The sequence below is a fragment of the Rhipicephalus sanguineus genome, chromosome 3 (assembly GCF_013339695.2).
Source record: "Rhipicephalus sanguineus isolate Rsan-2018 chromosome 3, BIME_Rsan_1.4, whole genome shotgun sequence".
NCBI classification, from domain to species: domain Eukaryota; kingdom Metazoa; phylum Arthropoda; class Arachnida; order Ixodida; family Ixodidae; genus Rhipicephalus; species Rhipicephalus sanguineus.
In genome coordinates, this window is record NC_051178.1 from 199313565 (window position 1) to 199340366 (window position 26802).

The 26802-nt window shown below is 45.4% G+C and overlaps 1 protein-coding gene, 1 long non-coding RNA gene and 1 pseudogene across 2 annotated transcripts; 2 read left to right on the forward strand and 1 right to left on the reverse strand.

Annotated features, from left to right (window-relative positions):
* Positions 1-6146: 6146 nt before the first annotated feature.
* LOC119386242 (uncharacterized) lies at positions 6147-8509 on the forward strand. The gene is made up of 2 exons (XR_007415616.1): positions 6147-6249; positions 8274-8509. It is a non-coding gene; the product is annotated as an uncharacterized LOC119386242 (long non-coding RNA).
* Positions 8510-13390: 4881 nt separating this feature from the next.
* On the reverse strand, positions 13391-18260 carry LOC119386243 (PCNA-associated factor-like). The gene is made up of 3 exons (XM_049414269.1): positions 18141-18260; positions 17972-18060; positions 13391-13876 (listed from the first exon to the last, which is right to left on the reverse strand). The coding sequence occupies exons 1-3, from the start codon at positions 18172-18174 to the stop codon at positions 13661-13663; spliced, it is 339 nt and encodes a 112-aa protein (XP_049270226.1). The 5' UTR covers positions 18175-18260; the 3' UTR covers positions 13391-13660.
* An 837-nt stretch (positions 18261-19097) lies between these two features.
* On the forward strand, positions 19098-23894 carry LOC119388054 (activating signal cointegrator 1-like; annotated as a pseudogene).
* Positions 23895-26802: the final 2908 nt, after the last annotated feature.

Sequence of the window (26802 nt, forward strand, 5' to 3'; positions counted from 1 at the left end):
AAAAAAGTTATCAGACCTGTTTCCACATCATTTGCAAGAGCACCCTGCTTGATAAGTGAAGTGTAAGTAGCTTGGCATACTGGGTTGCTCATTTTTTTCAAGTTCTTCAAACGCCCGACTGTTGTGCCACCAAGGGTAGGTTGCCCGAGTGAAATGAACTTCCCTTGTTATCAGTGCTGCGCGATTTTGCGAGCTGACTACCACCATTGCATGGCTGTCTTTTCCCTCTCTTCTGTCCTCTTATGCCGCGGTAACATGACTCAGCGGAAAACTTTATGCAGCTGAGGGCGCTGAGGAATGCGCTACCCCCGACGAGGAGAAACTCCAGCCAGGTTTGTCACTCGGGGCTTCTGCTGGATTAGTGCGACAAGCTTGAGCGTCTTGAAGGTCTTCGTGCTGTATAGCTTGCTGCACTCTAGTGGCCTTTGTCCGCACCATAGCATTGCAATTGTGTAAGCATTCATTGGGAACCACCACGCAAGCTCATATTATTAGGCTCATAGGGTGAAAGGGTTCTTCTGCTGGTTGCATCAATGTAACCTCATGTCGGCAAACGTCACTGGGAGCACAGTCGCCATGTTATGCTAAATGGTTAGATGGCATGTTTGTGTAATTTAAAGGGGTACTGACATGAAATTTTCAGTGTTCTTTTTTTTTTTTTTTTTCATCAAATGGAAGACCAATCCTCAAGAGGCTAGAAACTACTGGAAGTGTGAGTGCACTCGGAGAAAAATTGGCCGCAATCCCACATCGCTAACGTGAATCTCCAGTGAAGCTGTATCAAACACAACACATGCTGATGGGAGATATGTTTTAGTATTACTTTAGGTATGGTAGTGATAATCACTTTGAGATCGCTGTGGTAGACCGTGATTGGTTCCGTGACCATTTTCAGCAAGACTAATTGTTCCTTTCGTCAAGCATTGCATTCCACACCGTTCTTCTGGTGTCTTTAATTTCCGTGGTCTACCCATGGCATGGAACTGAATGAGTTGCTAGACAGGTCTCCCTTTTTTTATGGAAGTGGGAAACACTCGCAAGGATAGGACGGGCCGTTTGACGTCATTCGAAGTCCTCGTGTGAAGTGCAAGGCAGCTGCAACCTAATCTTTACCGGAACGCGTGGGAGGGTGTTCACATTTTTTCACAGGCTCCTATCATCCATCATGCGTTTTTGGTGCTTGTTTTGTGGTTTCCCTCTATTGAACGAATACTGATCTCTGTGTGTATGCGTGATTGCAAAGAAAAATATGCCGTTGCCTTCCTTATTAAAGGGCCCTAAACCACCCAGATGTTGAAATTTAGTTGTGGCGTTGCAGTAGTGCATTGAGCCAGCTCATCTGACCGCCTCTCCGAATGCCTCCTCAGCGTCCGAGGTGAAAACATAAGGAGTGCGAGCGTCTGTTGTGGGTTAGGGGCCTGGCGTTTTGTGTTTTAGAGGTATGCACTTTGCTCTAAAATTGATTACATGTTCTTAAATGCTGGTTTCGGTTTCTACTGCCCTGATGTCACAACGCAGTATGAGCTTCTCACACGCTTGCGCAAGATGTCGTGACGTTTCCACGACCGTCGGCTTGTTGGCTGCGTTGGTGATGCACAAGTGGACGGCCATTTTAAATGTTTTTGGATACTTGTGGTACCTGACGTCCATCGCAACTAGCCACACTTGCACACGAGGTCACCATAATTGACACTGTAGCCTGACATCACGCTAGTGTCAGTGTCAGTGGGTGCACCGTGTTGAAAATTGACTTTAATATTGAAATAAAATAACTTATCACATTTACTGAGCTTCACACTTGCTCAGAGCCGCCTCTGTATACAGGAGATTTGTATGGCGTAGTAAACTCAGCTTCGCAATTATGTCAAGTACCCTTTTAAATGCCAGTTTCACTGCCTTTCAAACTTTAAGTTACGTTTTTCTGCTGTCATTTGCAAATGTTCCAGGCATAGTCCCTGCCTTCAAACTTTAAGTTACGTTTTTCTGCTGTCATTTGCAAATGTTCCAGGCATAGTCTGAGATTATTTTTTTTTTCTAATGCAGGATAGTATGTTAAACATGAGTCCTGAAGTATGTGAACATTCATTATAGGTGTACGTTACAGAATCTCATGTTGTTCGTAATAAGACAGGCTTGGAGGAAAAAGTGTGCTTACATCAATATCGTGCTGTTATTTTGATAATAATAATCTACACGACCTTTTACTTGGTACAAAATGCCTGCTGCTTTACTTCGTGTTGAATTAACTAGGTACAATGCGTATGCAGGCTCGTTAATTACAGCCCCCCCCCCCTTTTTTTTTTCATGTGGAGGTAACTGCTTGTGTCCAAATATTGTGTACACAGAGGGCTTGTTCACATATTTTTTTTTCTGGTATTGTGCTTTATTGCAGTAACGGTACTTAACAGGGGTGTGCAAATAGTCGCTTTTGAGACCCAAATATAAGTTGAATATGAGAGAAGGTAATCAGATATAGAGTATTTTTCTTGCCTATTACATGATGAACAACCCATTGCTCTACTAATAGGCAATCTTACATTTCTGTACCACAGCAGTACACACATATTACTAAGTGGGTCTCAATTTCAGAATTATTTGTCTGTGCAATGAGTCTTCATTCATGTTGAGTACTTGCGTCTTAGAATATTCCAGTTTGTGACCGTAAAGCCTCAACTTTGGTTTTACTCGGATATCTACGACAGAGCTTTCTGCCCACATGACTTCAGAACTCCACCAGGAAGATGTATATGGGTTCACATGCTCTACAAATAGCACTTCTGTGTTTTCTTTTTTGTTTTGTTTTTTACAAGTATATAACTATCCCTTTAACATTTTTTGGCTCAGCTTTATTCAACTCGACTACCTATAAAGTACTCACAGTAGCAGTTGTTGCTCTACTGATTTGGTGCTTACATATCCCTAGAATCTAATGGAAACCATGTTGTTGCTGAACAAAAAGGCATAGAAAGTGGCTTGCTCAAGAAGTACGTTTTCTAAAATGGAAGTGTCATTTTGTCCTGCTTTTCGTTGTTGTTTCCGAAGCTCTTGTCGCCTATCCTGCAGTCTTCGTTACTGAGCACAGTAAGGACATTTCATCTTTCCTGCCCACACTTCATCGCTGAGCATAGTCAGTCTTTAGTCTTGTACGCTTCGCTTCTGATCTCTGCATGAGGTTAGGTCTCTTCTGCTGCAAAGGAGTTTAGGTTCACTGCTTCCGCAAAAGCTCATCGGCGAAAGGAATGTTGTATTGTTAATGGCAGTGTCGGAACAGAGAAAGCCAGTCAGACGCAAAGATTTTTTTTTTTTTCCACTTTCAATACCTTTATTATTGAGGTAGCAACATGGCAGTGTCTGCTTGTCATTTTCTTGAATAGAAGCCTTGGACCCTCTTAAATTTAGACAAAGATATTGGCAAGCACCAGAGCACTGTGAATAAATTTACTATAATACTTGTGTCTACAACTGCCATATTTATTTGAACCCACGCACAACCTTCCTTCCTCCTTTTTTTTTTAATAAAACTGGTCCAAAATTGCTCGCACGTTACAATCAAGTACAAAGCTGCAAACACGTTCACGGCATTGGCAACATCCTACTTCAAAGGGCCAGATGCAGTGCCATCGCCACCATTGCCATTTTTTTGCAGGTTTGTGGGGGACAGCATTTAGGCTAGATTTGGAGAGGATCACATGACACATTAGTCATTATCTCGCCTCCACGGTCCAGCTGGCTGAACCAAGGCTAGTTCGTGCCACATATCAGAAACACTTCGCCTTGTTGTTTGCTTATGAATGTACGCACGTGCATGCCGTCTCCATGCCAGACCATGGATGCAAAGGTGCACAGGGCATCATGCGAATCACCAAAGATATGAAACGCCAGGAGAATAAATTTTCCATTTAGATAACAAATTGTGCTTGTCTCTCTTTCTTTTTTTTTTCTCCTAGTCTTCCAAGTGGGCTTGCAGTATTTTAAAAATCTGGTAGTTTTGCATAAGGTGAATTTTTATTTTGAACTTGGGAAAAGTCGGTGCGCATAACATCTGAACAAATCAGTAGTTCGTTTCAGTGCCCAGGAAGTGAATGTGTCATCATGTCATAAACCCACTGGATCATACCAATCTTGTTATTTCTGTGCCTTCCACAGGCGGCATAGCCACAAAGCACGCAGCACTCTTAATTTTTTAATGCCGTGCGGTTGGTCGCTCGGTCCTCTGGCTCGAGTCAGCAGATGCGAAGGCAGCCCTCAATTGGATGCGAGAGGCAGAGTACCAACCAAATGCTTCGGGATTCTCGGAGCATCGCGCCCTGTAGCACCACCGTGCAGCCAGCGCGTGAACCGCCGACTAAATATTCATGCGTTACATCGACAAATGGCGTCAACCCCGAGCTGGCGTATTTGTGCGAGCTGCTATCTTCAGGCATTCGTCTGCGTCTGCTGGCAAACCAAGCATTATGTTTCTTATGCATTCAGTAGCCACCTCCATTTCAACATCGTGCGTTGTGGCTTGGTAGATGTAACGTAGCCACACACACACTCAAAAATGCCACCACACACTCACAAACAAGTGCAGGAAGTATTACCGTACGACGCTCTCCATTTCCGAAATGCACGATCGCGCTGTCACCTGTAGGTAAACCGCAGGGTCTGGTGTCAGTGACCCGCCCTCCCGGCCGGCACTCCACGTTCTCACTTTGAAGTCGAAGCGGTCGGAGCGCTCTGATCTGGGGCTGATGCTCCGAAAGAACCAACCAAAGGTAGTCGAGCGCTCAAATTCTACCAACCGAACGCGCACCACATTTTCAAGAGCGCTGCAAAGCATCTCAAAATCGGCAGTCCGAATACGCCAGAATGACACCATCATACCTACTAGCTGTAGCTGCACGTCACCAAATATTTTCGGGCCGCATGATGATTATAAATTGATTCCCGCCTCCGAAATTTCTAGAAAAACTAGCGTTAATGGTACATTTGCACAGCAGTCGGCTATTGGGCTTTCTAAGTGCGTTCACTTTATGCGTAAGGAGTATGTGCTAGAGTTTCTACTATGTGAGCACTCTTTCAAAAATTCTAGCAGTCTCAGGTGCTCTTCTCACTGACCTACAAAAAACTCATGACATTCATCGGTACGGTTTATGTGTTTGGTGTTATAGAATAAACGTCGTTTCGTTAAGTTCTGCGCCCAACAACCTCAGTTATTTGGCCACTCTTTGTAATGCTATTGAAACATATTTTAAAATCCAATGGTGTAGTGAAGCTTGTAATAAAGTTTTCTTCTTTTTTTGTATAAGTGGTTCATGACAGCATTTTGAGGATCTCTGGTTGTGCAGACCATTCCTTTACCTTGTCCAAGTAGGAGAGATGTGATTTTCTTTGACTTGAACGAACATTTGCCTCATTTCCTTTGTACTGTCAATGCTCTTATCAGGTTTCTTTGTGTGTTGATGCAGTCCTTACTGCTTTTTCTTCAGCTGGAACATAATACATACGGGCTGTATAAAGTTCCCTCTTTTGCAGAGCATGTGAACGTCGGCTGACTCAAAGAAGCAAAACTTTATCGAAGTGCGCCTAGCATACTCAATACTGTCCGTGGGGGTCTGACGAACAAGTTGTGTGGCAGGCCTAACCAGCACAAAATTGAATGCGTCTGAGTAATGCTTGTTAATGAGTTGAATTCCACTTATGGGATTTATGCAGTATGGTAATATTAGCCTTTCCAAGTGCTCAGCATTCTAAAGAGCAGCTCTGTGCCAAGATATCTATATCAGTGTGAGTTTACTGAGTGGGCTTCTACAAAAGGCGCGCCAACTTATGTGCACCAAGTTCTGCTCTGTATTCTGCACTTGTATTCTTCGGTGGTATTTGCAGAATCTGTGCTTGCTTGTAGGGAACTCCATGCCAGCTTTGCAAGACAGCATGTCTGCTGAGGCTGATGTAGAACTATACACAGTAGTAGGCAATTTACTCTGGCTTTAGGGCTACTCGTGAAGTTGCCCAAGTCAAGCAACTGGCTGATGTGTGTCTGCACAGCAGTATTCTTTACAGTCTCTGGCCTGGTGCTTTTTAGTAGTATATGTGTATGTGTTCTTGCGGGGAACTTCATAAAGTTCCCCCCACCCTTTCCTTCTCTGCCCCCTCTCTCTCCCTCCCTTGCTGCCGTTTCAGTCAACCCCCGTGGGGTCCCTTCAGACCGGACAGGAGGTCATCGTTTCTCCAAACAGGGAAAGGCACATTACTACAAATGCCCGGGTAAGGCAGCCAAGAATGCGAGACCCTTTCGCCCCTCTTGCTTTATCCTCCTCTGTCTCTTCTCCGCCTGTCCCTCTTCCTGTTCAACCTTTCCTTGGCTCTGCATGGCATTGTTTCGGACGGTGGCACAAGTGGACACAACCATCACAACAGCTGGTCACTTCCGTGTAGTTCTGATCGACCTTGCATGTTGGAGGAGCAACATTTGGCGTAGTTACTAATTAAATTACTTTTTTGGCTTTTCAATTACTCACTGTTTTCTTCATACTTTGTGATACTCTTGCATGTTGTTTCATCAGCATCTCTGGGTGGGTTTCTTTGCCTACATTCATCTCCTCTCAGCGTAAAGTACTTCATGAGAAGAGTGCGAGCCAATGTTTCTGAAATATGTCTTTTGGCACATGCAGTTTCTGACATTTTCGCCCAATTTCACGGTTCATGATTTCCTTCTGGAAGCTTTGCAGCAAGTTAAAAAGTGAAGTTATCGATAAAATAAAAACATAAGGTGTTTTTATGAAGAAAAATATTTTTGTATGTCTTCAGGGAGTAGAAGTGCCATATAGACAATGTTATTAGGCAAATAACATGATGTGTCATGCACCAATGTTGACTTATTAAAGCTCGATTCAACTAGTCTGGAATTGTGGACATGATATTCACCTGCAGAAATTTTAACCTGGGTTATGCATGAGTGATACGATTGCTTTCTTTCAGTCCCCACTAATGTGCTGAGAGCGACAAATGCAGTATATACAAAACATGTGCCTTGCTCCAGCTTTCCACCATCTCTTTAGGTTAGACCAGGCAAAAGAATTATATGTAAATCTGATGGCATGTATATTTGTCTTAATAGTAATGTTCCTGGCACAGGGTAAAACAGTGGCTTAACAAATGTGGAAATAGGTATATGCGTATTGTTCAGGGAGCCTTTGTTTTGACCTTTTGCAGCAAGCACCTGTTTCCTGCATTTTCTTATTATATAATACTCTCAAGCATTGGTTGTTTCATGTGGAGGATCCCAGAGCCCCACTACAACAGTCATCATGATCATATTGTTTTAGCGCATAAAGCACCATAATTTAGTAATTTTTTTACATTCTTGTCTAGGGGTCGTACTTAATTTTCCTAAACTTTTTAAATAGATGTGCATCAGCTTTAAAAAACAGACATGCTTCTCACTTGCAATAGGTAACAACCATAGCCTTCCTTTAGCTTAGACTCACCCGCTATCACATACACAATTGCTGGTGCGTAAGTGTAGAATTTCGGCAGTGAAGTGCAGCTAACTCTACAGGTTTACAACACTGGTTTCGGACATTTGATGTGATGAAGGTTGCTTGCCCTATGAAAAAAAAAAAAAAAACTGGTTTTCGCATGAGACATAATGTTACTTGATAGTGCCAATGTGCCAGGAAGCTTATGATAAAAGTAACGAAAGGTTACCTCACAAGTATAAGTTTAAAAGGCAGAAGCCTGGGTGCTCAGTGCAACTGTGGTTGAGACATAGATTGCATAGCCTACAAAAGGCAACATACAATGTTGAACAGAAGCATTTGGGTGGAAAGCGCAACATGATAATAGGCAGGGCAGCACTGGTACGCAAATTTTGCAACAATTGTGATGCTTTGCGTTCGTGATCTTCTGACTGGCTATCAACTGGAAAAGCAGTGGGGAGACTGAGGGGGCACCCAAAACACTTAACGAGAATGATGGCCCATACACAGGAATATATGGTATTAGCCTTTTATGCCCATTTAGGCATTGCAGCATCTGGTATACCACAGGAGTCGCCCCAGCAGCCAATGCCCGTGCTAGGTGTAGTCGCTCACACTTTAATTTCAAAAGTTTCAGCGGCATCTATACTGCTTTGTAGATACTTACTCTAATTCTTTGTGTTTTTGTATTGTGTGTGCATGTCTCTCCCTGGTCCCTCACTTAGCAGATACATTTAACATTGGACATACTGCACAAGTCTTTCAGTGTTGATAATGCCGCCTTGGATGCTGGCCTCTGTGAACCTGCAGTCAAACCCCCAGAAGAATGCGTGGTTGGACCAAAGCAACCCACGGCAGGCGGGCAATACGCTGCTCGCCGAGAAGCTGGTACATCAGGGAGGCGGGGCTGGTGGTGTGCCCCAGGGCTCGGTTCAGGTCGTCTCCTCTACCAACGGTGACCTGGCGAACGATGACCCCACCACAGGGCACTCCAACACACCCATCGCATTACCTGTCGAAGTGGAAGTCGTCTCAGATACCAAGTGAGTTCTTGTATTCCGCCACAGTGTCACCATCATCATTGTGCATCTCGTGTGGCTTATGTGACAAGCCACGCAGAGTACTGACTTTCGCTCTCACTTGAGATGTTTGCCGCATCAGCCACCATCATGGCTTTCTTTACAAGCCAAGTTCCAGATCACATTTGAAGATACTTGCACTTCTGCACTTTGGAGCACGTGTTACAATAAGTCACAGGAGTGATTGGCATTCTGCTCACTAGCTTAGCCAAAATGAGCCCCTGCCTAGAGCGACTGGATACAGCCCCTGATTGTGATCATGCACAGGTTTAATGGATGGCTACACCGTCCTTGAATAAAGTGGTCACTGCACCTTAGGCACTCTGCAAGTGAAGTTTCCCGAGTGGATTTTATGTTCTGGCTACCAGGTGCTCTTGGCATAAGATACAATCATGTTAAAGTCCGTTGCTCGGGAACTGCCATAGGCAGAGGAGTATTGAACCAAACTCCGGTTTGTTCAATTTGAGAGGCAGCACTGTGTTCTACTCTTCCAAGTCATGAAAGAGCTTTAAGTCGATGCCATTTCATGAAAAGGGGGGAAAAATGTTTTCTGAATTTGTGTAATAAAGACCATTTCATTATCTCAATATTGTTTTCCATTACTGTATACTTTGTTGATTGATGACCACCATGAGGCATCATCCAAGTAGCGAGGGCATTGAATGTGTATATGCAGTTGGCGGTTGAATTTTGGCTTCGTAGAAATTGAATCAGCATTTTTTTATAGACCCAAGAAACCATTACAACCACGGTCGGCAGTCAAGGGCAGTGGTCGCATTTGCAGCGTCAACTTGTCACTTGGAAGGAACAGGTGGTGTGGATTGAGCTAGGGGTATGCAGATGATCCTTGAAACATGATTTTCTCCAACTAACCACTCAGCACAAACAAGCAGTGAGGTTTGTGGAATGGTCAATGAATATTTGCCTTGAGTGCCCCTTTAAAGAATGACAACTTCTGTGTGTGTGAGTGCGTGTGTTCCCATGTATTGTAGAAAGATTAAATACTTTCTGGTCAGGTTGTCAGCCACCTACAAGTTGCCTACCACATATTGTCTGGCCAATTGACCAATATCAGTTGTGAAGCTGATAATTCCTCTGCCTGGACTCCCCTCAGGTGCTGCTGCTTCTTCAAGAAGAAGAAAGATAGGGCGCCAGAAGTGACTGGCCCTGGCGGCTTCGGCCACACCGGACCAGGAGGCCACACTGCTCTGGACATCCCCTTCAGATTCCAAGGAGAGTGTGCCCTGTGCTGCCCCGCCGCATGCCACGGTGGCTGCTGGTGCGCCACACGTCTCGTCCTCAGCCTTCTGATGGCACCACACTATTTATACCAGACACTCCTCACCATGCCTCTCACCACCCGGACTGCTGAGGAAGAGAAGTGGCATCGCCCATCTCTCTTTCGTTGCTCGGTCGGTTCGGAGAGGAGCACATTGCCGCTGTGTCAGACATGCTGTGCACTCTTACTCGCGTGGTGGACAGACAGGAGGCAGGGCTTTCTTTCTTTTTTTTTTTTTTTTTTTTTTTCTTCTTCTATGGAGGTGTTTGCAGTGGCCCAACTGTTGCTAGGGCTGTTGTGCAATGGCAGTGTTGAAAGGCGGTGGGCCTTGCCCGAGCCCCCCCTCCCCACATTGTTTCATTACCAGGTGACCTGTCTTGCCAGTTACTACACACCCATGGACAAGTGCTGTCATAAGTTGCCAGTTGTCTTGTGAATGCATAACACTTTACCTACGTTGGTGTGTTGCAGCAGTCGGCCCTTTTCTTTTTCCCCCCTCTGCTGCCGTTGCAGCTGAAGAGAGCTGGCAAACAATATTTATGGCAGTTTGGAGGTTCTCGGATGTAACGGTAAGGGTACATAAGATTCACCTTAGAGAGGCCTCGAATCTTTTAATGCTGCCCGGGAGGACGATATTTTTCTGTCTTGCCTTCCCTTTGCCCCAGCTGGCACAAGAGAGTTCTTTTGTTAAATAGGTGTTTTTATTACTTTTTTTTTTTTCCTGCTTTTTTAAAAAACACTTGGTTCCAACAGAAACTATGGCTCGCTGGCGAGTTAGGTTTTTATTTCAATGCCGCTGCGCCTTTGCAGGCCTCTCGCCACTGTTGATGTCTGATGCCATCGGGCACACGCTGACTGATGTGTGCACTGAAGATACGTGCGAGTACATATAGTCACGGTAACTTGAGGAGCAGAACAGAGGGGGAGAAAAGAGAAATTTTTTTCCATTGAGCGAGAAAAACTGAGCAGCGTTTCCTCTCACCCAGCCATGTCACATTCTTTGGTAGCTGGCACGTGACATCACTGCAGTCTTCACGTGTCAAGCAAAAAGTGCATGCCTGGTGCATATCCAAGCGAGGAGTGAGCAGTCAAGTCACCAAGTGACGGTGACACAAAAGCGAGCGGTGGTTGTTGAGCACATACACAGGGCAGGATTTAGAAAGAAAGGCAAGACAAGTTGCACATGTCTGAAGGAGCTTGCTGGTCGTGCTCACAGAGGATGAAGTTAGGGAGTGGAGAGGGTCAATGTTTGAAGGTCTTCTGGCCTGCCCCCCACAAAAAGAAAAAAAAAAGAAAAAAAATTGTGTGTGTGGTTTACCACAAACAGTGTACAAATTGTAAAGAATAGTTTCTTTCTTTCCTCTTGCTGTCACATCTTTCTTTGTACCGGTCTTTCCTAGTTTATTTGTGCTCTGTCGTCTTATTATTTTTTGTAATAATCAGGTTAAAGGCTGTTACGACATTTAGGAGTGTTGGAAGCCAAGAACAGCAAGGTCGTAGGCGTGAGAGTAATATGCTGATTTATTAGGGCCATTGGCGGTGACCATGGCCCCCCTCTCGTCTTTCTATTCCGCTCCCGCCCCAAATTCTATCCCATGTATGTGATCGCTGTAACAGAGTGCGCCTCTTTCCTCCTTGTGTATAATACATTTATCTCTGCTGCCTTGTACATAAAGAACATAATAGGTGAAACAAGAGATGCCACTGCTTTTGTTTTTCTTTCCCCTCCCCCCCCCCTTTTTTTTTTCATTCTTCAATCTTCACTTTTATCTGGGCATGTTACAAGCACAGTTGTTGATGTCTGCTCTTACAGCACTCTTAGCGAAAAAAAAAAAAAGAGACGGTGGGAGTTGTCTGTGCACGGACCATTTGTTGCCTTTGCAGCCTTGGCAGTGACGCAAAGGGAAGGACGTTGTTGAAATGTAGCTGAAATCTGGTGGTTTCTGGAGCTTTTTTTTTTTTTTTTTCTGTTCTTTCTCAGCATGTCATTTCTGCCGTGGTACTTAGTCATTTTGTTGAGGCACTGCTTACTCTCGCCCGATTATCACGCGTATGTTGTCCTTGCAGTACACCCCCATCTTCCAGTCTTGTTTTCTCACTCTCTCTCTCCACATTTAGCTTTCTTTTACACTGGAATGAATGGTTTTTGATCTCATGCACACTGCTCTCCCATATGTATATTACTTGTTGCCTCTGTGAATGTGTTAAATGCGTGTGTGTGTTCTTTAGATCGTTTTGCTCCGAGTTCACCCACATCAATCGGCGCACAATACGATAGGTAGCAAGCAATGTGACAAACCAGTCTCTCTTGCGCTGCTGACAAATTGTGGTGTGCTTTAATGCTTTTAAATCTTTCCGAACCCCTTTTGTTGTCTGTTCCTCCCCTTATCACCTTTTCCTTTTTTTTTCATGTCTGGTCTTGGTTGCATGGTATTTCTATAAATAGTCGTAGCTTGGAACAATGCAATACCGGTGGATTTGTTTATTTTGTGTCCCAATTGTTTCATTGTGTTGCATGTGTGATCCCACAGTGCTCTTCATTGTGTCGCTCAGGTGGCTGTGCAAGCTAAGCTGCCCAGGGTTGCAAATGCGTATGGAGTTGCTCTTTCTGCTGCTGTTTTTTTAGGGGGGCACGAAATGGGCCCTACCATGACACTATTTCCTTTCCCTTTGGACATTATTATTAAATGAGTCTGATCGACGACTATTATATAGGTGGATGTGATACTTCGAGCTCAGACAGCCACAATAGCATGTTGCCCCCTCTAGAGAAAACGCCATACAGGGCATTTGGCAAGTTCTGGCGAAAGGTGGCTGGATAAGAATGTCAGCGCTTGTAGAAAAAAAAAAAAAAACACATCAGCCAGCTTTGGTTGGCAGCTGTCTATAACATTATTTCTTTAGATAGCACAGACTCTGTTGCTTCAGCGTGCTTATGCCTTGATTTTAATGGTATCTGAAAGCTGTAGGAGTTTGGAAAGCTATCCAGCCAGCCGTTTTGTTTAGAACACACTTGCTGAATGTTCTCAATAAGACTAAGGATTGCACAATAAAAAGTGCCTGGCTTTGGTAGAACTTTTTGTGTTGACCATAAGCATACTACTCCCTCCTATTCTACAAAAGGGGGTGCTAAAAAAAAAAAAAAGTGTTCAGTGGATGAAACGTACACACAACACACTTTCTATCCTCTGAAGTAGATAAGTGTGTGGTGGTTTCAAAGCATTTTCCTCCGAGGAGCATTGCCTCGGGTAATGTTGCTGCCGTCTTTTTCCCTCGCTCGCTGTAGTGCTCGTTATAGTCTGTGTGGCAAGCCAAAGATGTAATGGAAGGGAAAGTTTGCTTGGGCATGAGAAGTTCATGGGAGATGGAAGCCAGATCAAAAGAAAAAAAAAAGTTTCATTCCGGACCCCTTCTCGATGGTGTGCGTCAATTATGCTACACAGATAGCCTTGTGCTGAAGCTGAACTTTGTATACATACACACAAACGCAAGCTGTTGTGATAATCAGTGTGTGGCAGAAAGCTGGATTTTTTTTTTTTTTCTTGTGCTGAAACGAGATACTTTATTTAGTTTAAATTTTAAGTAAAAACCATTCCCTTCTCCTCCCATCCTTCTCTTATGATGATAGTTTAGCGAATTTCAGTCACTCCAGGCCGTTTCTGCTTTTTGTGTGAGTGGTGAGAGAATAAACTGAAAGCATGCAGAATGTTGCAGATGCCTTAAGTGTTCTCTTTATTCACAATGGATTGCAAAGCATATATATATATACAGCACTTGTGGTAAAATGACTCGCAGGATGTCAATAGGTAAGTAAAAACAAAACTGCAGCAGCCAGCAACTTAGGAAGACGAGCTGCCACACGCACCGCTGTCGGATGCGTCGGAACTAGATGCAGTCTCTGATGTCTGCGGTTGATTCTCCTCTTCGGGTGTGCTTGCCTTTACGAGGAACCCAGAAATTTCTTTCTGCCAGGGTGGGGTTGGTCGGGGGCAGTAGGAGTTGCCACCTCCGTATTTATCTGAAATTTGACAAAATGGCCATTTGTGATTGCATCCCTAGCCAAAGCATGTACAGTCCAACCTCATTGTAACGAAGCAGCATTGGGACCATAAATTGAATATCTGGTATTCATTATAACAGTACACATAAAGGTCAAGTGTAACAAACCTGCACTGACAATATTAATGAGAACAGACAATAATGCCAAGGAAAGTATAGAGGACGTTATTTGCAGTAATTAGGTTATAATGTGAAGAAAAAGTGGACGAAAAGATAACTTGCCACCAGCAGGAATCTAACCTGCAACCTTCGAATAATGTGTCCGATGCCCTACCACTCAGCTACTGCGGTGGTCATCCTTCCGTCCACTTTATGGGATACCGTATGTGTATTTAAACCTGGGAGTGTTAGCACCGATCGCAGCCATGGCGGCGGCGAGTGTGGAACACTTTGCTGCCTGTTGGTGTCACGTAGCACGTCTTTTGACGAGCTGGCTGACCAATAATCCCTCGCATACTACCTGAAGGCATCTAGTCTGCAGAATGAGGCCCTCTCTATGAATGAAGAAGAAGTCATCTCAACCTGCAGTTAGGCTCGTGAAAAATGTTGGGATACAAAAAATGCCTTATTGCAGTCTTCCAATAGGGTAAACCTCATTTTCTCTGTGGCATTTCTAAATTTGGCTCATACAGTGGCACTACCAGTCACCAGTTTTATTTGCTCTAGATGACTAAAATATCTGCAACTTTTTAAAATAATGTAAAAGAAGTTGGAAATTCAGTTTTTTTTTTTTAGCTATTGAGTTAAGTGATTTTTAGCAAGTAGCGAACCAAAATATTTCTGTGTACAATGATATTGTGGAATTTCTCACTTCTCCATTTCATTATAAAAAGAATGTCTCTGAGATAAAGCATGACCAACCAACATTCTTATTTAGCCCACTAGAGCCAATAATTGCTGTATCAGTGTTCATTGTAACGACTTTCAACTAGTGAGCCAGACACTGCTGGATTGCTGAGGTTCGTGCTTGGAAGATTTAGCATAAAGTACTTGCAAAACGCATCCCAACTGATAAGTATTGGCTGAACAGAATGTTCTTGAAAGGCCACTGTGCAAGCTGATCACCGAACCATTACTGTTTCATGCAGACTAACTAGTGACCTTTTCAGGAAAGAAACGGCAATTAATGCGCAAGTTATTGAACTAGTGGTCATGATAGCAACATCTGACTATGCAGCAATGTTTGAACCCCATAAATTTTTTTCTCGAACTTCAGAGTATATTATCCGGAAAAAATACGACGGCCTGCACAGTGTAAGCACATTGTCATTGATGTTTGACGTCTCATTTCACTGGCACCACTGAACTCAAGTTGCACAATTTCAGAACTTCTCATGCACTGCCATGAACCGGTCCAGAGCATCGCAGTCGAATTGAACATACCTGCTGTAACTATTTGAAAGGGCAGCATTCCCGCATTCTAAACAGCTGCGGTTGCGTGAAGGAGCTATGAGTGCAGAACCTCTGCTAGAAGTAGGATGAGGTTCTTATATTAACTGTAGATTTCTTGCCAACAGGTACTGAACCCGCACTACTGCAACCCCACAGAAAAGCACACCATTTCGGCATTCTTCATTGCCACGACATGGCTTGCAACGTGGATCTGTGGTTGCAAAACCTTTGGAGGATGGGGCTTCTCATAGTGAAATTTATGGGGCAGCGCTAGAACAAATACAAGGACGAGAAAAGGCAGGACACGCACTGTACTCTCAACTAAAATTTTTATTGAAAAAATATGCCACTCATATATCCATAAGTGGCGTATTTTCCAATAAAAATTTTAGTTGCGAGTACAGCGCATGTGCTGTCTTTTCTCGTCCTTGTATTCGTTCTAGCGCTGCCCCATACACTTCACTATGAACCCTAACCAACTTGTCCACCTTTCTGTTATTCTGCAATGGGACTCTTGTATAACGATTTCTTATTGAGTAGATCCATACTTGCAGATTTAACGTGTTCACTGGTGCAGTTTCCAATAGATTATTTTTGTTGTTGGCTTTCATTGGACCTGCGTAGCTTTCTACACAAGGGAGGTCCGCATTTACCACATGGCGACATCATAACCCTGCATAACGATAATCTAATAATGAAGCAAACAAAGCTGTCATGACATATGGTAGTCACTGTGGCCTGTCACAAGTGATATAGGAGAGGTTGACCTGCTTGTGTGATTGAAGTGAACATTTACTGAACACAAGTCCATATAGGAACAAACTCTGAAAACACTTGCGTGAAGTTGCTGTTCACCCAAAGATCCCCTATCCCAATCCATTTCCCGCCTAATCCCTAGCTCTCCCCTTCCTCGAATAAAGGTCCACATTCATTGTTACATCATTAGGCTTTAGATTTGTTGTCCTAGTATAACTAGCTTTACAGTAAAGCTGTTTCACCTTTAGTTGGCGGGATTTTTGTGACATCGTGACATAGGTCGGCAAAAATGTGGAGCTCACTCAGACTCTCTCTTGAAATATATTTTGCCCTTGGAGCTCACTCGGACTCAGACTCACCAAAATTTTATTCAGCTGGACTCGCTTGGACTCACTCACTAAAATTTTTTCTCAAACCGGACTCAAACTCGCGAAAATATTTTTCACTCAGACTCACGGCTCTGAGTCTGAGTGACTCGAGTGAGTTGACTCATGAGTCTATTAGAGTATAAATGGATATTTTAACATGGTGTCCACAATGCTCTTTTAACACCCATATCTTGCATATTTGGTGCTCTACTTGGTGCCTTTTGACCTCGAACCTTCAAATACGAGTTATCAGTGGTTGCAATCCAGTAAGGACATTTTTATTGAAAGTGGTGAATCAACTTCCTGAATAAGTTTGCGGGGGGAGGTCAACCGGCACATCTCCCCCCTTCTACGTAACTCACACCTCTGATTATAAGTATTGAGCTGGCGTATGAACCCTAGTGCTTTGAAGTATGTGCGAGTCGGCAGGAGTATGAATGTGAGCTGACATAAGGCTGATAGTAATGCTGAAGTTGTGTAGATAGAACCACAGGTCGGCAAAAAAGTGTGAAGCTCACTCAGAATCGCTCAAGAAATATATTTTGCGCTTGGGGCTCACTCGGACTCAGACTCGCGAAAATTTTCCTCTACCGGACTCACTCAGGCTCGGACTCGCTAAAATTTTTCTCAACCGGACTCGCTTAGACTCGCAGCTCAATCCGAGTCTGGTTGCGTCAACTCATGAATGAGTTTGCCGACCTTATGCATCATGGTCATGCTTACAAAAGAAAGGTGGGCCGATCCCGGATGTAGCGCAATACCGAGCGACTTTAAGAAAGCTGCAAGCACTTCTGCCCTTGCAGTGGTCATAATAAAAAATAGGGGTGTACACACTTCAAAATCCACCCCACCCCAGGTTTGATTACGGCATGTCGGAGAAAGTGGCAAAAAGTTTCACTTCCTTCAGTGAGAGCACTGTGCCATCTCAGATTTTGGCGAGATTACATGGGAAAGTGGCGCCCTTCTGTCGTACCACATTGTTATTGTAGGCATGACGAAAAAGAGGTGGTGCCACTGGACGTCGGTACCGAGTATGTGCGCGTTGTTCACGTCTCGACAGTGTCTGAAGATTTCTCTGGCTCAGACTAGACGGCATTGTCGCAGATCACCGCACATGATCAAATTACGTCCTCCAAAGGGAGGATCGTAACCTTAAAATAAATTTCCATCTTCACCGTACATCATTTCATTTTCACAGGGTAGAATAAAGCCTTTTTCTTTTTTTTTGTCTCGTGGAATTGCAGATATTAAACTTTAGTACGTGGTATTGCTCTCTTTCGTGTCGTACGTCGTCTTGCCATGCTACGTAGAAAATGGTGAGTGTGATCCATCAGAAAGCTGCATGAAAACTACCTGTTGGTCATTTGAAGTGACCACCATTTTAACCAGCAGCCGGCAATAAAGACACTGCCTAATGATTATTACTTTCCGTCTGATCGGCTACTCTTGAGAACCGAACGGAAAGCAACAAGACATCTCATCTGTGACAAACAAGTGATAGTGTGCAGACACTTGCTTCAGCGCTCGTGCGACAACTAACGGTCGCTGAAAAAAGCGCACGGTCGGGTCACATACCTCCTTTTGGCTTCGAGAACTTGGCGAGCTTGAACTGGAGGCACCTCCGGGACTGCTCATGCTTTTCCTGAATGCCTTCGCACCAACGGCTGTCAAGAATATATAACACGCAAGTGTCAGAAGATCGCCTCACTTTTCTGTACAGTGTGACCAACTTGTTGCGACTTACCTCGGCTGGCACCATCCGCCTTCGTTCGCACCATGACTACCGCGTTGCGTTGATTTTTTTCAAAAAATGCTCAGTAGGCACAACGCCTTTCTCGAGACGCCGAAACGCAACTCTATCACGACCACGATAGCTCGCACAGCGCTACAGGGACGAAAGTGGCGCGAAATTTTGCGCGCGCTTTTACATACACTGCGGTCCAGTTTCTCTGTGCGTTTTTCTCTGTGCGTGAGAAGGTAAAAACAAAAATTGTCAATAACAGTGTATAATAATTAATTTACGATTAATTTTAATTATTCACAAAATAATTATTAGGTATACAATATTTTTTAATTTGCCGCGGACCTAAGGAAGATGTCTGCTACCATTTGCAAGTGGTTTGCGGCTGTTGTTGAAAAGAAATGTTTATTCCCTTTATTCTGTCTTTCATGTGCTTTAGGTAAGCGTCTGTAAATATTCGCGTACATTTCAAGCCGCGTAGCTCTGCTTTAGTGGCAGTGAAACGAGATCTGCAGGCGGTTATTTGCAGCCGCGTGTGAACATCGAAACCATCGAAGACGACGAACTGCCACACCATGAGTCGCGCTAGTCAAGGTAAGCAGCGTGTCATGTAACCCGCTCGATAACCACCGACACTTATGTGGTTTCTGCATCGTTTTCAAAACTTTTAGGAGAGCTTCTGATGATTTCGTTACAGCGCATTCCGTTCACGCATTCATTTCTTTCGCAGATGGTGACGCTCCCATGAAAGTGTACAAGAAAGCAGAACTGCAGGATTATGTCCAGCCACAAAAATCAAAGTCTTCAAAAAGAAGGGCTCAAGTTCGAAGCAAGAGGTCAGCGCGTTGTTTTAAAAGCATACGAGCTTATTGGACGTGTACCTATAGGTATAATTGTATACATTGCTTCATTTATCGAGGCTTGTTGTCCGCATTGCAGCCAGCGCAAGAAACTCTGGAGCGTTTGGAGTCAAGCATGAGCAGCAACCAAGGACCGGAACAACAGGGCGGTCCCGAAGAGGAGCGTTCGAACATTGCCATGACGCAGAACGCGACGCGACGCAAGCAGCGTTTCGTCAACTTGTACAGCCAGGAAGGACGGGCGCGCGACGTCGTGTTGCTTCCAGGCCGCCATCCGTGCGAGTGTCAGGCCCACCGGCACGCGCTCATCAACAACTGCCTCCGCTGCGGCCGCATCGTCTGCCGACAGGAGGGGTCGGGCCCATGCTTCACCTGCGGCAATTTGGTAAGCCACCCACCCGTTATGTGATGGCCACAGTTTGACTAGTGATAGCCGATACGGGCTCTTTCTCCAGGATTATAATGTACCTGACAAACATACAAACGTGAAACACACGTATATATGCGTATGTATACATACAACAAGGCGTGCTGACCATTTCAATCACGATTCCTCATATCTAAAAAAAAGAAAGAAAGAAAAGCCAAGCATTGTAATCAAAGGCTTATTCACACTGTGGCGATTGGTAGAGATTGCATGACTGATGTCATGCTAGCCAGTGTGAGCACCAGCTAGTGTGACCTACCAATCGCTACATTGAAATATCTCAGAATTAGTGCCATGCTCACGTCTGCTCGCATCGCCATGATCTCGTAAAATATTCAGACGTCCATCTGGTCATGCACATCTGGTTGTTGCACGAGCTTGGCAACTCAATCACAAGCTTGGAGAAAAATCAAGCAGCGAGTGACTAACCCAAAACCGCACTTTTCAACCAAGTGAGTCAGTGCGGTGTGAATAAGCCACAGAACCTTGATCAGAAGCATCATTGCAGGTTTATTGAAGGTTTTATTAGACAAGGCAGATAAGCCATGCTGTCAATAAGTGTTTTATTCATTCATTCATTAGGCAAAGTGAGGCTTCTTTGGTCCAGTGTTGAGAATGTGGAAGGGGAATGTGTTTTTCTGGAAGACTCTATGGCCCTGAGGCGCTTAAGCTGCAGCCTCTGTAAGAGGCCATGTACAGCCCTTGCCAGTCTTTCACAAAGCACCATACAGCTGTGCAGCAAGGTGCATGGGGTGCTTGCAAATGGTCTCTGCATTTTCTTAATTTCACGCCTTCCTTTGGCAGGTGTGCACTAATGAAGAAAAGGAGATCCTGTCTCATGATTCAAAGAGAGCCACCAGCTTCGAAACAAGCTCATGAACCAGACCGTCGATGAGGGTCTTGCCAAGGCCATTGAGCATAAGAATCGGCTTCTTGAGTATGATCGTACCTCGTGAGTCATTGCACTTCTTATGGGATTGATGTGAACTGTATGTCATGTGCACATACAATACCAAAGTGTTGCCTGTTTCATGCCCAACATTTTGCTGCTACCAAAATGCAGCACCCTGAGTGTTTTGTGCTTGAGGTCGGCATTAAATTTTTTTAAATTATGTGTAGGCACAAGTCACAAAATGCTTGCCATCCTTTTGCACGATCTTCCTGTTGTGAAAACGCAACAAACATAAATGTGGACTTACACTTGAGAATGCACAGTACACTTAAGACATGAAACAGGAAGAAAAAGGAAAACTTTATGCAAGTGCACACTTTTCAAGTGAAATTTGCTGTGAGGGAAACATTCAACCATTTGAAGTAAATGCAGTGACAGTTCTGTAATTTTGAATATAAACAAGCTACAATGCCTGTTTAAAACAGTAACATTATCATGCTCTGTATTTTATTGACAGTCGAGAAGATGAAAGCAAGATGCAAATCGGTGAAAATGTTTTAACTTCGCTGCTCATGAGTAGCAGTTTCTTGTGGATATCGTTCATACAGCGTGTACGAAAGCCTCACACACTGCTGTTTCGATTTAATTTCATCATGGTAGCACATGTCCCAGTGTCATTCAGTTGTACAGAAAAACTTATGTTCAGGCATTTGTTTTTTATTCGTCCAAAAATGACCTTTTTGGTGCATTTGCTTATTCTCACACTTACGTGGCGGCTATTATTGCAGGGAACGCCGTACCCGGGTCATAGATGACAATGCCGACTATTACTCCTCTGACAACAAGTGGCTGACGCTTGAACAACGAGAAATGATTCGTAAAAAGGAACAAGAGCTGCGTGCAGAGCAGCATGCTTCGCGAAGACAGCAGAAGGTTGGTTAACCAAACAGTCCAGAGTAGTGGCTACATAATATGAGATGCATTTGCTTGCATTTGTCTATCTTACATTGTATAAGATGCGATGTTGTCAGTAAATTCCTGCTGCATCATCACTCCGTATTATCACAGTGGTCTAGTGGCTATGAAGTCCTGCTTTAGTTCGATTCCTTTCTTTGTCAGCCAAATTTTGATGTGGGGAAAAAAGCAAAACCACTCTTGTACCCTATGTGGTTTAAATTAATCCAGAGCCCTTCACTACAGCATCTCTTGTAGCCCAAGCTCTTTCTTTATGACCCCCAAACAATGCCTTGCTGAGAATATGCCATAATAGTGTGTCATTCGTTTGCGCCCTTTATGAATTAACTTGCCTGACAAATTTATCGGGGGAGGAGTGTGTGTCTCATAGCCCACTGTGAAGCTTCAAGGTTCAAAGCCCCCTCTGTTGTTGCTCTGTTAAAAGCCACATGAATTTCATTTGTGGCAGGTGACACTAGATTTCGCTGGCCGCCAAGTGGTGAAGGAGGACCCACAGCATGCCAGCATCCAGAGCTTGTTGCAGTCACTAGTAGCACCTATGGCTGAAACAAATATCAACGACCGTGTGTGTAGAGAAGTGGAATCCACACATTTTATGGATCCAGCCTTGGACATGCCACCCCCTGAGGTAAGTGCACTTGAAAGATTGAAGGCACTCAAGAGTCGCAACACTGAAACGTTTCAGACCCATAGCGCTGTCTTAAGCAGTCATGATTTCCTTTCTTCCCTATTTTTATCCTGTTCATTAGCATCCTGCTAGTGTTCTGCAAGAGTGAAAGGGTAGGATGTTCTAGTACAGTTTTCAACTAAAAAAATGGGAATGGATTGAAGAGCCCATTTCTTTGTTATACACAGTCTAATGAAGCCAAGGAAAGCATAAGCTCGGCCCCTAGCCACGGCAATTTGTTTTTTTTCATCCACTTCAATTCATTTTCCTTTATGTCATAATTACTAGACTTTAGTTGAAGACTACAAATAATGCCCCGCTGTGCTTTCCTGGTCTTCATTACATTGTGTCTAGTAGAGTATTGTAACTCTTAAACTCATGATGACCTGCTTTGTCATGCAGTATATGCCAACTGGGGCCCTCCGAGCACCAAAACGTAACCGTCCCATGGGCGACAATAGCCTGGTGTCCACCTCAAGCAGTGGACAAGTCCTCAGCTCCCGCATTCAGGATCGAGCTCTCATGGAAATGTCCGATGATGGCTTTGCGCTCTCTGTGCAACAACCATTTGCCGGTCTGCTAGTTTCTGGAATCAAAAAGTATGGTGCCATTCTTCAGTTCAGTGATTTTACCATGTGTACGTGTAGCTATACTAAAATTATTATTTTTATTAGTTCTTCGTGTATGAGCTCGAATTAGTTTTATTACTGCAAGAGCTGGTTGCTTTCCATGGTAGATCAGGGCCTATGGCAAACAAAGTCGAGTTTCTGCAATATGGGATTAAAAAAGACAGTACTACTGCTCTTTGCTGCGCATGAGTGCTACAACAGGCACTATATGTGTCATACATTTCGCATGTCGTACAAGCAGATGCATGGTGAGAGTGACAACATTTTCGCGGAAACGCATTGCCTTTTCCACTTTATCTTTAGCTGCACCTTCAGAGTACTGATCAAATTGGGGTTTGAGGCAATTTGCAGAGTGCTTCCATGTCCCCGCTCACATTGCTCACGATAGTACCATGGTGTGTGTACCGTGGTTTTATATTGCTGCGGGCAACTTCTTGTTTACCTTTGGATAACTCTAATGTAAATCAGTTGTCATTGTGAATTTGAATGAATGCTCAAGTCCGCTGTATTTTCCATCTTTGTGTTTGCAGGCACGAAGGGCGTGCTTGGTTCACAACATACAGGGGCCGTCTGTGGATCCATGCAGCCAGCAGACAGCCCTCGCAGGAGGACATTAGTGAAGTGGTTGGCATCTATCGCAAGATTGTCAACGGTACTTGTCCTTCATTGCCTTTTATGTAACACCAAGTTCAAATGAACTGGTATCATGGGTGCTTTAAGTGCTCAACAGTGTTCAAGGAAGGCAATGTCGAAGACCAAGCTCATTTTAAAGCAATGCATTTCTGACTGAGGTTGCCCTTGTTTGATCACCTTTGTACAAAACACTTGGAAATGCTCTAGATAAGTCGCAATAGAGCAGCTAATAATGAGGCATTGTAGGGGGCTAGGATTACTGGCATTGTGCATTAAACAAGATGGCTGTTCTCTTAATTTGTGAATTCGACTGCACACTCGAGCAATTAAAATTCCCACAGTATCTGACAGAGTACTGCATGAAGCAATACAGCTAGGTTAGATTAGCTTCAAAACATTTTTTTTAACAATATGATAGTTTTTAGTCCCTGTTTCGAACATAGCATGATGGCATTTTAGGAAAAGTTGTCTACTTGAATGCCACAATCTTTTACTCACAATGGCATTTTTTTTTTCTCTCCCTCTCTATGGTAGAGACGGAAGTTGTGAAATTTCCGGATGAGTACCCAACGAGCTGCCTCTTGGATGTGTCAATCTTGTTGACTGCCTGCCTCAGGACATTTATCGTGAACAGGTGCCTCTTTTTGTCTTGTGGGAGTTTCAGTGATCTCTAGCTCTGTAGCAACCTGCAATTTTTCCTGCATGTTATTGCATTTCTGCAAAGAACAATATAATACGGGCATGTAACAGCACATGTGATAAGCTACAGTTATTTCAACAAAAAAAGGGTATTGGTACAGTATGACATGGAGCAGCAAAGCATGCTGCTGAGGTGTAGGCAAAGAGAGTCTGTGTATGAGCTGATCCTTCTTTCTTTTCGTGCCTGCTGCTTTAGGCAATTTTATACACAGTTTGCTGGTAATATCATTGTGTGTTGGCCCTCGTGTTCAGCAGGGCAAATATTTTCATGCTGTTTTATTGCACTCCTCCTTTGGCGCTCTTTGCAACTCATGCTTGAATTCAGGTCCTAGCAATTGCCAATGTTCTGAAATAGAAGAGCGTTTAAAGCTGTAAGGCGGGCAGCACTGTCAGTCTATTCCTTGTAGCATCTTTGGATGGCCACTGCAGTCCTTCAAGTCTGGGTGGTCAATTCTAGAGATGCTATGGATCCACATGGGGTATCATGCACAAAATGAACAGCCAGCTGCATTTCGTAGCTGCTAGAGGGAAGGCAGTGAGAGCTGAGGGGAACTTCCTATAATGCAGCCAGAATTGCTGCCGATTGTTGTCCCCATGAACAGAGCGAGAGCCCCCCCTTGACAGTGCAACCATGAGAAAGCATGGGGTCACATGACAAGAACGTCACCAAATTTTCCGGCAGCTCCGACAAAGCTTCACCTCTTGGCACTCTTATCCAGAGTGGGCGATCAGAATGAGCCACCTGAATGCAATCAGAGTGCCCCTTTTCGAAGTGGTAACATGGCAAAAGCGCAATTTGGTGGAAGTTGAAGTAAATTAAAGTTATGTGCGTTAGCTTATGGAGCATGCAAACATTTGGCGCTCATGGTCTCACAAGTTTGCCTATAGGACAAGCTTGTGAATCTGTGACAGCAATGCAAGCAACAAGGATGTGTGGGATGCGGAGTCGGTGAAGGACGGATCCCAACATAAAACAAAACGATGTTTATTAACGTAGTAGCAGCAGCAGGGCAAGCATGCCGATGCTGCGCTTCGGAAGGTTAGAGAAACAAACATGAAACCAAGCTTGGTAGCTTGGGTTATATAGCCAGCGGTGGTGACGTAAGCCTCTGACGGAACTGCATGGCGCTGTCTTTTATCTGAAGCGTGGTGTAGCATGCATCCGTGTCACGCCGGCCCAGATAGTGACGAGGCGGAGGCTGCGCCGGTTTGTGCGCACTGTGTCGCCACATCACCCCCCCGCGGAGTGCAGAGCCCTCAGGGTCTGTAGGAATCTAGGAGGCGTACCAGACGTCCAGAGCGTGTTGTGAAAGGAGCGGGCTGCGACGTCGGTGGCTGTGGGCGTACGCCAGTTGAAAGAGTAGCGCTGCCAGGTTCGTTCGCCGCGATGTACGCGGGGGCTTGAGTCGGTCCTGTCCTGGTCGGTAACACAGAGTGGCGAACGGGTGCTCAATTTTTTCCTGGGGGTTGGGGCTGAGAGTGGCGTAGAGGATGGATCGAGAAACCGCGTGGATTCTGCGAGCCGTTCGGCTGACGGGCGGGGCTGCGGAGAGACGCTCCGGGAGGGCCGAGTGGGTCCGCGAGAGAGAGGTCGCACCCACTGATCTCCACTAGGAGGAGCTGGATGGCGCATCGAGCACGCTGGCGTGAAGCCACCGGAAGCCGCCGTTTTTGTCCCGGAAGAGAGCTTTTCTCTTCTTTTTTTAAAGAAATACCTGCCTGTGGCGCAGTAAACTGTATGAATCGACAGGAAAAGTTGTCAGGGAAGACATTTCACGTGTAAGTACCTCAAACTTGCATTACTTTTTACGCATTTTGTACGTTGCAGCACTCCGCCAGATTTGGACGGTGTCGGCACGGCGTCTGTCATCTTTCGTGTAGCGTTCGTGGGCGATTAAAGTGATGCGTAATCGCAGAGTTTAAAAAAATAAAAAATAAAAACGACCATAACAACAGCTGCGACCCGAGAATATTTGAATTGCGCGACTGAGACGCACAGAAGACGCCAGCTTCCGGGACAAACCGGGGACCTTCCGGTGGCTTCACAAGCGCCCGCCTCGCAGAGCGGGGATGCGCCGTCCAGCCTTTTTAATGGAGGTCAGTGGTCGCACCGGGCGCGCTCGTCGATGAAGGCGGGACCGTCGTGGCCACCAGTACCGGGGAGGGTGCCGGCGCAGTCATGGATGACAGGGTGCTGCCGTGAGGGTGCAGTACGACGCTGCCATCGTGCGCCAGCAAAGCCTGTATGCGCTGCTGGGGAGTCACTGCCGGAGTCTGCGGAACCTTGCTCACCACGATCTGCACGCTCTCTGTGACTGGTGCAGGCGCGACGGGCACAGAGGACACCATACTGCCGCCCGTCGAGATGAGGGGCGCCGACAGGGTGCCATGATGGTGGTGGTCCGTCCCCGCCACATGTGTAGCCGGTTGATATCGGCTGGGGAACAGTTCCGACTGGCCATGGTGCGGGTTCTTCTGCTGCTGCGGGTTCGCCTGCTGCCGCGGGTGCCGCCGGCTCGTCTGCCGTCGCGGGCGGTGCCGGGGGCTCGTCCGCCGTCGCGGGCGGTGCCTGGGGCTCGTCCGCCGTCGCGGGCGGTGCCGTGGGCTCGTCCGCCGTCGCGGGCGGTGCCGGGGGCTCGTCCGCCGTCGCGGGCGGTGCCGTGGGCTCGTCCGCCGTCGCGGGCGGTGCCGTGGGCTCGTCCGCCGTCGCGGGCGGTGCCGGGGGCTCGTCCGCCGTCGCGGGGTGCGGGCACGGCTGCTGCGGCGGGTGCGGGCACGGCTGCTGCGGCGGGTGCGGGCACGGCTGCTGCGGCGGGTGCGGGCACGGCTGCTGCGGCGGGTGTGATGCCGTAAAACTCGAGCACGGCGTCCCGCAGGTCATCG

Bases quoted from the DNA above. Each gene is read 5' to 3' on its own strand.
- LOC119386243 (XM_049414269.1), bottom strand. From the start codon at position 18,174: ATGGTGCGAACGAAGGCGGATGGTGCCAGCCGAG. The intron at 18,061-18,140 runs GTAAGTCGCAAC...TATTCTTGACAG, and splicing joins GGCGGATGGTGCCAGCCGAG to CCGTTGGTGCGAAGGCATTC. The intron at 13,877-17,971 runs GTATGTGACCCG...TGCTTTGGCTAG, and splicing joins GTTCTCGAAGCCAAAAGGAG to GGATGCAATCACAAATGGCC.